This window comes from Notothenia coriiceps, unplaced genomic scaffold, assembly GCF_000735185.1.
Source record: "Notothenia coriiceps isolate Sejong01 unplaced genomic scaffold, NC01 NC01_scaffold00000282, whole genome shotgun sequence".
Classification (NCBI taxonomy): Eukaryota; Metazoa; Chordata; class Actinopteri; order Perciformes; family Nototheniidae; genus Notothenia; species Notothenia coriiceps.
In genome coordinates this window covers 303277-315932 of record NW_011332983.1, presented here as the reverse complement: position 1 = coordinate 315932, position 12656 = coordinate 303277, and the positions used below count along the sequence as shown (strand labels likewise).

General features: G+C 41.5%; 2 protein-coding genes across 2 annotated transcripts in view; both read right to left on the bottom strand.

The window, feature by feature from the left end:
• The window catches only part of LOC104956003 (arf-GAP with GTPase, ANK repeat and PH domain-containing protein 1), a 22512-nt gene extending 17529 nt beyond the window's left edge, over window positions 1-4983 (bottom strand). The window contains exons 1-2 of the mRNA XM_010783464.1: window positions 4235-4983; window positions 2441-3662 (exon numbers count right to left, since the gene is read on the bottom strand). Of these exons, the coding sequence (XP_010781766.1) occupies window positions 2441-3584 (1144 nt within the window). The 5' untranslated portion in view covers window positions 3585-3662; window positions 4235-4983. The remainder of the gene's footprint in view (window positions 1-2440; window positions 3663-4234) is intronic.
• A 2566-nt stretch (window positions 4984-7549) lies between these two features.
• The window catches only part of cdk4 (cyclin dependent kinase 4), an 11075-nt gene continuing 5968 nt past the window's right edge, over window positions 7550-12656 (bottom strand). The window contains exons 5-8 of the mRNA XM_010783349.1: window positions 12336-12445; window positions 10801-10851; window positions 10579-10714; window positions 7550-8537 (exon numbers count right to left, since the gene is read on the bottom strand). Coding sequence (XP_010781651.1) covers window positions 8448-8537; window positions 10579-10714; window positions 10801-10851; window positions 12336-12445 — 387 coding nt within the window. The 3' untranslated portion in view covers window positions 7550-8447. The remainder of the gene's footprint in view (window positions 8538-10578; window positions 10715-10800; window positions 10852-12335; window positions 12446-12656) is intronic.

Here is a 12656-nt window from a genome sequence, read left to right as displayed (position 1 = left end):
GCAAAACATACTGTTCACACTCTCTAATCACTGGCTACAGATGTAAATCCAATGCAGAAACCATGTTTCAAGGGAACCCCACGTTCCATCAAAAACAACACACACACACAACATCCAGAAACACTCGCTCACTCTGCTTGGTCACGTTTCAGCTCGGGCGGAGGCCTCTGCTCTCTGAGGGACACAAGATTTCCAACTTTAAACCCACTCGAATCTCCCTCACCTCCTTCTTTGGGCGACCCCCATACCCACCAACCCACACCCCCCCCTTCCTCCATCAACAGCGTCACACCACAGACCAAATAGCATCTCTCACGGCTTGCTGTTGCCATGGCAACTCCATTTTCCAGAAGCCTCCAGCCCGGGTCTCTATACAATAACTGGTCTCTCTTGGATACAGAGACGTGTGCGAGAGGCAAAGAGACACGATGTCCAACTGTGTACACGTGATGCTAAAAATAAGCCTTGAAAACTACATTTTCTTAATTAAATCAATTATGTATGTATGTGATTAGGATACTGACACAACATGGGGAAATTATAGGTTCAACATGACACAATGTTGACTATGCCGCTTCCAAACACTTAAACACAGCGTCGGCGAATGAATGGGCTCCATTTGAATGCTGATTAACTCCACGCACAGAGCAGGAAGTAGCAGGTTCCCGCTCTCCTCTCTCCTCCGATGAACACAGCTCTGTGTATTCCCAACCTTAATTATTCATGTCCCACTTACTCCTGACAAATTATTCAGAGCTTACTCTAATACCACACTCTCTGTCAACGATGATTTTCTTTAGAATATATCAATAACGATTACAGATTGGTAAGGTAGCATCATTTCCTTCATTTGAAATGGATAGGACTGAATATTTCATGAAGTGTTGTCGTCGTTTTTGACAAGACTGAACTCATTTCTAATTGTTTGAGAGTCAGGGTTTGGAGAATAACTAAAACATCGAGTATATTATTGAAAACTTATGCAGAAAGCTTTTTAACATCTGTAGTTACCAAATGTTTTACTATTAAAATGTACAGTGAAGCAGATAAAGAAGAATCTGTTCTTAGTCATCAACATGAATACATTTAAAGTGTTTTTTATTGCTGGTTGTAGTTTAGTTGTATGTTCTTCATATTCTTTTTTAGCAGTTATGTTACAGGTGTTGTTTTCTTTTGAAAAAATATCCTTTTTTATAAAGGAAGCTGATTAACTTGACATTAAGATACATATTTTTTAAATCTAGTGATCAATCGGGCTGCTACGATTATTGTCATAACCAGGTCCCGTGAGGATTCAAGTAATTGATTTGTTTGGTCTGAAAGTCAGAAAATGCCCATGAGAATTATTTGAATCCAATGTGATGTATTCAAGTAGCTTAACCCAAAAGTTCAAAACCCCTGAACATACTGAGAATTATCATATAAGTCCAAACAAGCAGCAAATCATCACATTTGAGTAGAGGGAAACTAAGAATGTACACGATTAATCAAATTGTTGTTGCATTTCAGCTACTTGCCTAAACAAATATAGATATGTTTCACCCATCAGCAGCATATCGGAGTGAAATCTGAGTATTGACAGGAGAAATCCACAAAACTGTTCCCTTCTGCAGCTCCCATTAAAGATCCTTATATTGTTTTTCTATTTGCCTGTGATATGTCGCAAATGAGCACCTTATTATTTGATATCGTTGTCAATACATTTTCAACAGACTGTTTATTGCAACTTGTTGTGCCGCCCTCAACATTTCAGATACACTAAGCTTGAGGCAGCAATGAAATATCCAAAGACATGAACAGTTACCAATAAGTGATCTCAGACAGACTTTCAGTCACATAATCTGAATCTGCTTCTAATTATAATGTCACAACCAATAATGATGTTCGTCAGTTAAGCATTCACTATAATGTCTCACTCCAACTGAAAGTAACCACAGATGAGAATTTATTTTAGCACTGAATCAAATTCAAAATCATTGTATATCAATAAGCATGATACATGTCTGCTGCCTGTGTGTGTTCATATTGCCACTGTGAGTAATTTATAGCAACCGATGCCAAGATACAATGAATGAATAAGATGAGTATTACAGCATTACTGGGACTGAGTGGGTTGGATCCACCGACTCCAGGGGGGGGGGGGATGTGACTCCAATGTGATCCTGTGTAATCGCATTAAATAAAAATGATCTAGGTCTATATAATGGTAGCTTAATTTTAAGCAAAAGGAGCACTGATGGGGGAAGCAAAACATCAGATTTGGCTGTTTTTAGTCACCTGTTGGTTCACTTTCCCTTATTGATATTACTCCCCTCTGTATTTTGATAAGTGCAGCACTGTGGGGCTCATTAGCATAAGAAGAAATGTATGACATTAAACCTATTAAAAAAATGATACATAAAAAGCCTCCGAGTACTTTGAATGCATGAGGTGGCCTTACCTTCTTCCTCACTGGAGCCCCTCTCTACAGCTGGATAGAGGGGGGGTGTGGTGCTGACGCTGGCTGCCGCTGTACTTTTAGTGAAAATGCCACTTATGAACTTGAGCATCTTTCGGTCTTTCGGAGGAGCGCGCTGGATTGTCCCTCCCTGGCCCTCCTTCCCCCTTTTCAGGTCCTCAGAGGGGGAGTGCAGGTCGCTGTTGTCCACGGTGCGACTCGGAACTTTCCTCTGAAGCCTGGACATGTCGGGGGCTACAGGTGCAGGCAGGGAAACAGACACTGTTTTAAACCTCTCCCCCTGAGGACTGTCCCTGGCCATGATGCCTGAAAACCCCCCGCTGACAGGGGCTCCGGGGCGGATGAGCGTGCCCCTCCCGTCGCTGTCAGCCCAGGACGCCCTGTAAGGCCCCAGAGTTGTAGCTGCCATTAGAGGAGACTGGTCCCCGAACCGGTTATCCCTCCGATCCAAAGTCCTAGCAGAGTGATACAGGCCTGCGTTGGCTTCTCTGAGTTCCCTCCACCCAGCAGAGCTTCCTCCTGCATGTGACCTCATCAGGACCTCAGGACGCTGGCTGACCTGCGGCGGGATGGAAAAAGGGAGGCTGCAACGAGAGCGACTGCTCAGGTCTGCTCCATTTTCCCCCTTCAGGAACAGATTGGGGGGTTCTCTGTAGAGTTCAGTTTTAGGGCGCATGGCCTCTGAGCGGGGACCCTCTCTGCGCACTGTTCCCTCAGAGGTAGTCCCTCCATACACTTTGACCATTTGCCTAATAGGTGGATGTACAAAAGAAGTGTCTCTGCTTTTACCGACTGATACCATGTCTCTCTGAGGTTCCCTCCTCTCAAGCCTTCCCCAGTTCTCGATGGGACTGCCATATTTGACATGCTGCACCTGTTCCAGCTCTTCTCCCCCCTGTGTGCTCTCCTCTTCCCCCACTTGTATGCACACGGGTTCTTCCTCCCGTTCAGGGGCATTGCTCACCTCCTCCTCCTGCTGCTCCTCCTCTTTCTTAGGGCTCCCTTCCCCCTCTGGGAGAGCCTCCCTCTGGTTCCCTTCTACATCCTCTGGCACAGCCTCAACCTTCACCAGAGTGAGGGAGATGAGGTAGGTGGTGCGTTTCTGTGGGTTGGCTGCCTTGCTCATTGGGACAGCAGACTTCAGCGCAGTGGCACCTGCAATCAGCCAGACCTGCACACCTCAGTCATGGCAACCGGGACACGACTGGAGCAGAGGAGAAAGAACATCTAAGATCAACATCAAACACAGATCCAACCTGATGCTATCACACCTTGTGTAGAAGATTATGTCTGATATCAGGCTTGTGGCTTGACAGGAATCCAAGTTTCTTCATGAAAATATTCAATAAAGACATGATTCAGGGAAAATACAGGAATGCATTTTGAATTCCAAATTTTTTAGAATATATTTGAAAAGGCTGACCCACTGCTGTAACTAGTCTAGACTGATTTGTAATGCCTCCATTAATCCTCTTCAATGCACACCGATACTACGGGTCCCATACTGATTCATTCATAATCCTTACCTCTCGTTGCTCTGCTTTTCTTCCCTAACTATTTTAGTCTGTGCAAATGTGACATGTAGTCACAGGGCTAGCTTGAGGAGAAAGGTATTTACACTCTGTTGATGCCTCAGACTCAGATTTCAGCCTGGAATTATGCAACAGCCGATACATTTGGTTGATCCATTTTTTGTGAGTACAAACTGAAATGAATGCTGGCTGAATAATGCCACCTTACTATAGAATGTGAATGTATAGAATTTCCATATCATACCTTCATTTTTGCTGAAGAATATCCATTGAACAGTTCCTCGTACATTCGATTTCATGAAGAATTGATCTTGCCATCAGATTACCATTCATATCAAACGGCACATCAAAGGGCTGACAAGAAATGAGCTCCAGCTGATACGAGAGAAAGAAAACTGGTGAAAAGGAACAGGGTGCAAAAACGTATAAATGGAAATCATTCACTTGTCACGAAGCGTCTGGCAGCTGGAGCCTCCATACGACAATGTCATGCATAAAATGATGTATGCACGGTGTGGGGGTCACTGCGAGATGCTGAAAAACATCTGTTGTTATGTCTCCAGAAAATGAAAGGAAGAGACGTAGTAGCCAGATTTACGCAGCCTGAGCAATGCTTCCTTCTGCCTGTCCAGAGCAGCTCCGCTCGGTCACCGCATCCTCTCCTCCGAGTGCCTCATCCAATTAGCAAGTCAATAAAATGTGTCTGTGAGGCGGAGGAAGCCCACCAGCTCACCACAGCCCCTCCTCCTTTTTTTCCTCCTCTTCTCGCAGCCACAGAGCCTTGCAGCCCCCCGCTAGCCCGCTGTTAGCCTGCCGCACAACCTGCTCCACTCTGGATCCAGCTCCGAACACAGGATGGGGATGAGAGGCATCCAGTGAGACGGTGTTGCTCCCTGCCAACATGCATCAGATTTGCATCTGTGCCGATACGACAAAAGAGAGACGAGAGAAAAAAACCCAACTCTGCTCCTGCAAAAGCACCTGCCCTGTTTCCAGCTCTGTCTGTCTCTCCCTCTCCGTTTCCAGAGCAATGTATGAGCAGCTCCCGCTCTCTCCCCCCGCTTCAGCATCCCCTCTCAATGAGGATGCACAGAACTAATCTGGGTGTCTTTGGATCAATGCAATATTTAGAAAGCAATAAGGATTTGTGTATGATGTAGGAAACTAATGAATATACGTATTTAGTATTTGCAGGTCATTAAAAAATAAAAATAAAAAACATATACGAAGATAAAATCGAATTTCCTGATCCTTTCTAAATGGATAATCGAAACTAAGCAGCAACGCAACCAGATCAAATGAAACTGTAAATCTTCAGGGTGGAAACTAAAAGGAGAACAAAATAGTTATAATTTGGAATGAAGATTATGCGCGCATACTGAAGGCCTATTTAGGTCAGATAAAAAAAGTTGATGCAACATTTCTGATTTAGATGTTATATCACATTATGGACTTTTGTTTCTCATTTTGATAAAACACTGCCAGCTATATACATTTTGGAGGAAGGTCTAACATTATTTTTACTTAAGTTAAGTGCATGATTGTATAATTGAATTGCTTAATGGAATTTGTTTTACATTTTGGGTTATTAGCTTTTTTGCGAAAAGTAGGATATTGATACTATGTTCACATCTGTGAGCTAAATATTCCAGTTAGCTTAGCAGAAAAACAGGAAATAGCTATTCTGCCTTTGTTCAAAGGTGGAAAAAAATTAAAATAATGATTACTTGGATTTATATAGCGCCTTTCAAGAAACCCAAGGACTCTCTTTACAATAGGACGAGGGGCCGTGGGGGGGACTAAAAGGAAAACAGTCACACAACAGGGGTGAGAAAATATGAAGATAAAAAAACCGGCTGGTCACAAAAATATAGAGAAGATTATCTGAGTCTCACAGCCTTGACGAACCTTGAGTGCTTCTTTGATATTAACTTAAACAACTCTAAAGCTCTCTAACATAACTCATACGCTTTTCTGTACTGAATAAACAAATGACAACTTAGTCTGTTGGTGAGATAAAGAGTCTTTAGTACATGTTTTTTTAAACGGAGTCAAGCTCCAGTGTTGCTTGTCTTTATGCTAAGCTAAGTGGTAGCTTCATATTTACAGTACAAACATGAGTGGTATTGATCTGAAAGTGAATTAGCTTATTTCCTCATTTAATTAACATTGAACTGATCACTCATCTTACTAGCAGCTTCCAAGTTATTATAGGTCTCAAGTGATACGGTGTATGAATGTTTGTTCATAACCAGGCAATACATATACTTGGACAACTGTATAGGACGTTCTTTTATATTGTTGAGTACATGTATTTCAGTGTTTTGAATTTGTTAATTTGTCCGATCTTTCTTTCTTTGTTAGCGAAATGACTCATTTAAAGGGGAACTGTGTTACTACTCAATGTATTGTGTGGCTTTGGAATTAGCTTTTTTAAGATTGAGAAGAAAACGTGTAGCAATCAGGGCTTGGTTTTGGAAATTTCCCATTTACACACATTAAAATAAATCCTGAAGTTTGAAAGATGTGGGCACTCCGCAGGCAGGAAGGGGGCTTATGAAAGGAACACGAGCAGCATAGAGTGAAGTGAATGATGCACTCTCTTTGTGCTTAAAGGTGGGGTAGGTAATTTTGGAGAAACCAGCTCGAGTGCGCTAGAATTTGAAAATACACAGCCGGAAGAAATCTGCCACTTCCTTACAGAGCCCCTCCTCCAACACACACAAACGCGCACATGACCAATGAGGGCACGAGATAGGTTTGTGCACAGATGGAAGGCTGACAGGCAGGTAGGCCATCCAGTGATTTTAGCCGGGCCNTGATGTCATACGATGTTTGTCTTGTGTACCATTAGCCAATCAGCAACCAAGGTAACCCCTCCCCCCCCCCCCCCCCACCTTATCACCTGAATCTGCTCCTAGAGCACCATTGAGTTCTTTGTAACCAAATGTCTCTCAGAGGGGCGTGGGGAGGGGCTCCTTATTTTCGTCTAAAGTAACAGACAGAGGTTCAAGTCGAATAGTCCATTTAGCTTAGGAACCTTCCTAACCAAGTGAAATGACNATATCTGAAGTGCTTTGAGAAAAAAATCCATTAAAAAATGCCATCTGTGGAAGCCGTAGTACTGTAAAAAGCACGACCAATCATTTTAGCCGGCCCGGCTAAAATCACTGGATGGCCTACCTGCCTGTCAGCCGGGCCGGCTAAAATGATTGGTCGTGCTTTTTACAGTACTACGGCTTCCACAGATGGCATTTTTTAATGGATTTTTTTCTCAAAGCACTTCAGATATTCATAGCTATCGGGATGTTAAGAGCATTCCATGGAATATAACAAAAAGTGTATCATGAGCCGGTTTCTCAAACTTACCTACCCCACCTTTAACATTAGTCTCTTGTAAGTCCCCCACTATATAAAAGAGCAATACTAAATCATGTGGTCACCTGTAAAATGTCAAATGTAACAATTCCCCTCCAAAATAACAACAAAAGAGGAGACACCTGCTGCTTATTTAGACAGCCGCATTCATTGACTGTTTATATCATTACATAAAGACAGATAAAGTGAGGCAGACTTTATTATTTTGTTAGTATTTAAGGTTAGTGTTTTTTCCACACAAAGTATTTCAGTGCTCATAAAATCACATTAATTCTAAAAGAAAACACCATCATGTGTATAATAAAAATACACAAATGAAGTTTGAATGTGATTAAAATATTTTATTATTTGTATGTGGTTGCAGTGCTAGTGGATTTCAGATGGGATTGACAAACTGACATAAAATGTAACATGAAATGAAGTCCAACCCTTCAGTCCTTTGATCAATAAAAGAAAAAAAAATGTTTAAGGGCAATACCAGTATTTTTGTCTTTCTTGTGCGTTTTTCTTCTGCGACTATTCTTTCATTTCCCCATGATTTTCAGAAGACGGATGGTTTTACTCTACCTTGAGTAGGACAAATACTAAGACAAACACAGATCACTAAAGACTGGCTGCTCTGACCCTGAGGTGTCACTCTTGTCAGACATTGTTCAGCTTTTAATGAGAAAAGATGACATCTCTGCTTCCTTCTGTCTAAGCACTGCACAAAAGTTACAAGAGCAACATTTCAGAGGAGATGACAGACGTGTCTTTGCGCCAGTCCCTGCGGACAAGACTGATACACAAATCAAACATCAAAAACACTGGTTTTGTCCTTGAAGACACGCCATGTTAACATCATTAATTGTGACGTTGGAAAGCATGCCAGTGATCCTTAAGTTCCCTCCTCTTCTTTTTTTATTCCACTTCTCAGGCTTTAATCCTGTTTTGATGTAGCAGTAAATAAAAAATATATCCCAAAGCATAACCCAGACGTCTTGAAAGGCAATGCAAGGAATATTTAAAACTCCTTTATGGTTGGGCCAGGTCTAAGCTTAGACACTGTTACCTCTCTCTGCGCGGTTCACTGCATCATTTCAAGTCAATGTCTCCTCGTCCTGGAAATATGCATCTTCTAGGGCATTCAGCGCGGATATTCGCTTCAAGGGGTCAAAGGTCAGCATTTTCTGTGGAAGAAACAATCATAGTAGTTTAGATCTCCGGGTTTTAAAAAGGAACAGTTTTATTTTCTGCCGCCAGGCGTCTGAAAATCAAAACAATGACATAAGATGGAGTTTGTTGGCATTGTAAAGTTGCATGAGGTCATGAGTTGTTGTCTTCACCACCCATGTCATCTTTGTAGTGAGCTTTTCCATCCAGTTTATCATCGCTGAGGTTTTTTTTTTACCGCCACAGCGATCTCCTCTTCTCCAAAACAAATGGACCCATTGATTGAAATAGGTATATAAGCGGATCAAACTGTTTTATGTTGAAATCTGAGATTCTCCGTCTTTGCTTGACTGCCACTAACGCTAGCTCAGCTTGTTTCTCTGATTTGAATTCAGACTTTCGATGACTAATAATAATTTTTCAGGTTAAAATATATAGTAAAAAAGAAAAGCTGCCGTTAAGTGTATTGTTAAAAACGTGGCTTTAAAGTAGGTAGAAACTAAGTGAGAATGCCATCTTCTAGCAGAGAATTGTTTCATAACATTACGTTACCTTGATTAGTATAAAAGATTTCTCTAGGTCAGAAAATAGTTTGGATCCTTTGGGATGATTTAAGTTAACAATTCACACAAGCACAACCACTCACTTTTATAAGTCTAGTCGTTTTTAGGTATCTTAATGCAGAAATGTTACATTTTATAACTTTAAAAAGCATCAGTTGGAGGAGGCTGTCCCCCCTCTCTGTTTAGAATAGAATTGGGAAGGATGAAACCCTCTTTAAAAGGTCACACATGCAGAGCACACAGCACACAGTGAAATGTGTTCTCTGCATTTAACCCATCCTAGCACCAGGAGTGTAGTACTAGGAGTAGTGGGCAGCTATTGTACAGCGCCCGGGGAGCAATGGGAGTGAGGGGGGAAGGGGGATGTCCGGTGCCTTGCTCAAGGGCACAACGGCAGGGCAGCAGGTGAACTGGGACCTCTCCAAGTAGCAGACCACACTCCATATTTTAGGTCTGGTCGGGGACTTGAACCGGCAACCCTACGGCTCACAGTCCAAGCCCCTACTGACTGAGCCACTACTCATGTCTGAGTTCAGCATGAAGACTTGATACGTGGGTCTGTCTCTGTACAAAGGCAACACAATCTGTGTGCCGGCACCAATAAACCTCACTAACACACACCTTACATCTCATCTATTAACTACATTTAAAATAAAAGATTAGAGACGATACACGGCTCACATAGGGTTATGAGCCACATTACCATCTGCCCAGGACCAGTTGCCAGGCAACCAGTGGAAAGTACAAGAAGTTACTGGCCTCTTTTTTTTACTTTGCACTTTAACATATTGTTTCTACATCATACAAAGAAGCAGAATTAAATAAATACAAAGTCAAATGTAATCCCAGAAAAGCAACATTTACTGCACATTATCTTTTAGTGATTTCTGGGGTTTTCCTTTTCCTGTAGCTTGTTATATAGGTTTCTGTGCATGTTAAAGGACTGCAAAGGCTTAAATCACAAAGTTCCCCCAGAGGGAGTTTCTCTCCCACACTCCCGCCCCCCCTGCCTCATTTGGACTCCTTTGTTTACTTCAGGAACATAGTGACATCACTATGTGACACCCACGCCTCTATTGGTTAGCGCTCCAACACATTGTAAGTGTGTAAACATGTCACAGTAGAGGCACAAACACCTCATATACAAAATAAACCTGAACATGTTGGTAAAATCACTAATAATCAATTAGAACAATTGTGATCTTAGGTTTTTAGTTCTAGCAGTGAAACTAGTGTGCAGAAAGAGTACTTTTCTTTCAAAGAGAAGTACTGTAAGTAACGCTCTCTCCAGAGTTTAACCAGCTGGTTAAGTAACACTAGTCACAAGAAGTTCTTGTGGCAGATGATGAACATCAGCAGACTATGAGCAAAGACAAATTCTCCGGAGCCTTCCTGAGGTTATGGATCTGTTGCCGTCTTGTTTTCAACTGTACACAGCTGAAAATAAATAGTTTAGAAGACAGGATGGACCAACCTTTTAATTTTTAAATCTTACCAACAATAGTTGCGCCCCCAGCTCATTTATCTCTGGAACAAAGTCAGTGATCGGGCGTGGTAAGAGTGAGGGGAAGTGTTTCCTTGAGAGTGAAACATCAGCCGGCCACTCGTCCTCTGATGGCAAGCCAATAACTCTGAAATTACATTATATATTTAATTAAACACGCACAATATGAGGCATCTAGTCAGGTAAATGTGATGTTAACTATTTGAAACTCACTGAAGAATTTTTCCAAGTTGGTCCACTTCTGATTCTCCACAGAACAAAGGTCTAGCAGACAGAGAGTTTGAACCACAGTGAAAACATTGAAGCACTTTTATTAGTTCACATGCTTTTGCTATTCCCATTTGTGCAGGAAGGCAAATAGGAACATGATGTTCTTTAAACACAGATTGCAAACAGAATAATGATTTTACTGTTTGTATACATTTGCAACATCTTACCCCAATCAATTTGTTCGGGACATTATGATTGTATCATTATTTCATCACCATCGTTCACAGGAAAAATATTTGAGGCATGAATCTCTTTCTGAAGATGACTGCTTTCTAAATGCAATGTGTCATTTGTACCACTAGAGGGAGCTGCTGTGGGTGTACTCTATTTCTCAGCTGATCTGAGAGAGAAATTGCAAACTACATTAATATGCTTTAGTCACATGGTGATTTTTGCATGCAGAAACTGTTTGTATGTGTTGAAGCAGGACTGGAAGATGTCAGTGGATGGGCATGCCTGACACTGATGACACTTGTTTGATTATGATTTGTAGACTTGGTTGACGAAAGGGCAAGCATAAAATTAAATATGTGTATGTGCAGTTACATAATGGCAGCTGTTTTCACCAATTCACTTCCCGACAGTCTGACATCCAGCCCAGATTTCCCCGGAGCCGTAGATAACCTCATAATGTGATCTATTTACAGATAAAATCGAAACCCTGCTCCACAAACTCATCAGGGCAGCTCGGACACAGACACATAGATGTCTGTTTTGAATCTCCAGACAGAGTATACCTACTAACGTCAATCTCAAGCGTGAAAGGTGGAGCATACCTCTGGCATGATGATCAATATGATATTACATACTATTGTTTTAGAATCTTTGGAAGTATGAAAAATAAAAGCTACATTGAATTAGCCTTTATAGGGAATGTTGCCCAGATTAGGCTTTTTTTAACAACATAGTAAGGGAACCAATGTATTTAAATGTTTTGTACATTGTCCATATATTTAATTTGCTGACCTCAACATGAGGCTGAACAAGACTTCAATGATTATGCAAAGCCTCAATCGTTCCTAACTTTGTAACGTAGTATTAGGGGAAAAGAACATTGCCAGTGAACATTATACAAGCAAAGAAGTAGTGTCAAAATGAATCAGTAATATTAAAATGTATTTTGTGGGAGACCTTTTTCCATTTTTATTTTAGAGGTTCAAATGATCTATCCTCCGGCTAGCTCATCCGAGAAACTACAGCTGACTTTGTAAGCACGAACCTTTACCTTCAGGATATGTAATCGAATCTCTGCTGCTCTGTAACTTAATCAAATCTCCACCAAAAGTCGTATGCGCTGCTATCTTCGCCCCAGGACTCTCTTCTTATCAAATTACAGCCAAATGTTTTCATGCTACTTCTTTTAGATATAGATTTTTTTAAACCTGCATTTAAACACTGACACAGGCATATTGATCATAACAAACATAAACATACGTATTAAAAAGGCTTGTCTTCTTTAAGTTATTCTGCTGACTCACTTGCGTCTGAACATCTCAGCAAAGATGCAGCCGGTGCTCCAGATGTCCACAGGTGTGGCGTAACTGGACTGCAGCAGAACCTCGGGGGGGCGGTACCACAGTGTCACCACCTGACACACACACACACACACACACACACACACACACACACACACACACACACACACACACACACTTTTAAAATGTACTGTTTACACATGTTTTAGCTTGTGGACAACAGAATGCCTGTACTTTAGCTGCAATAATTACAAAAATGTTCCCTACATTGAGCTCCTACCAGGCGGACACATCCTTAATTTATTATGAATATGAAGTTACAAA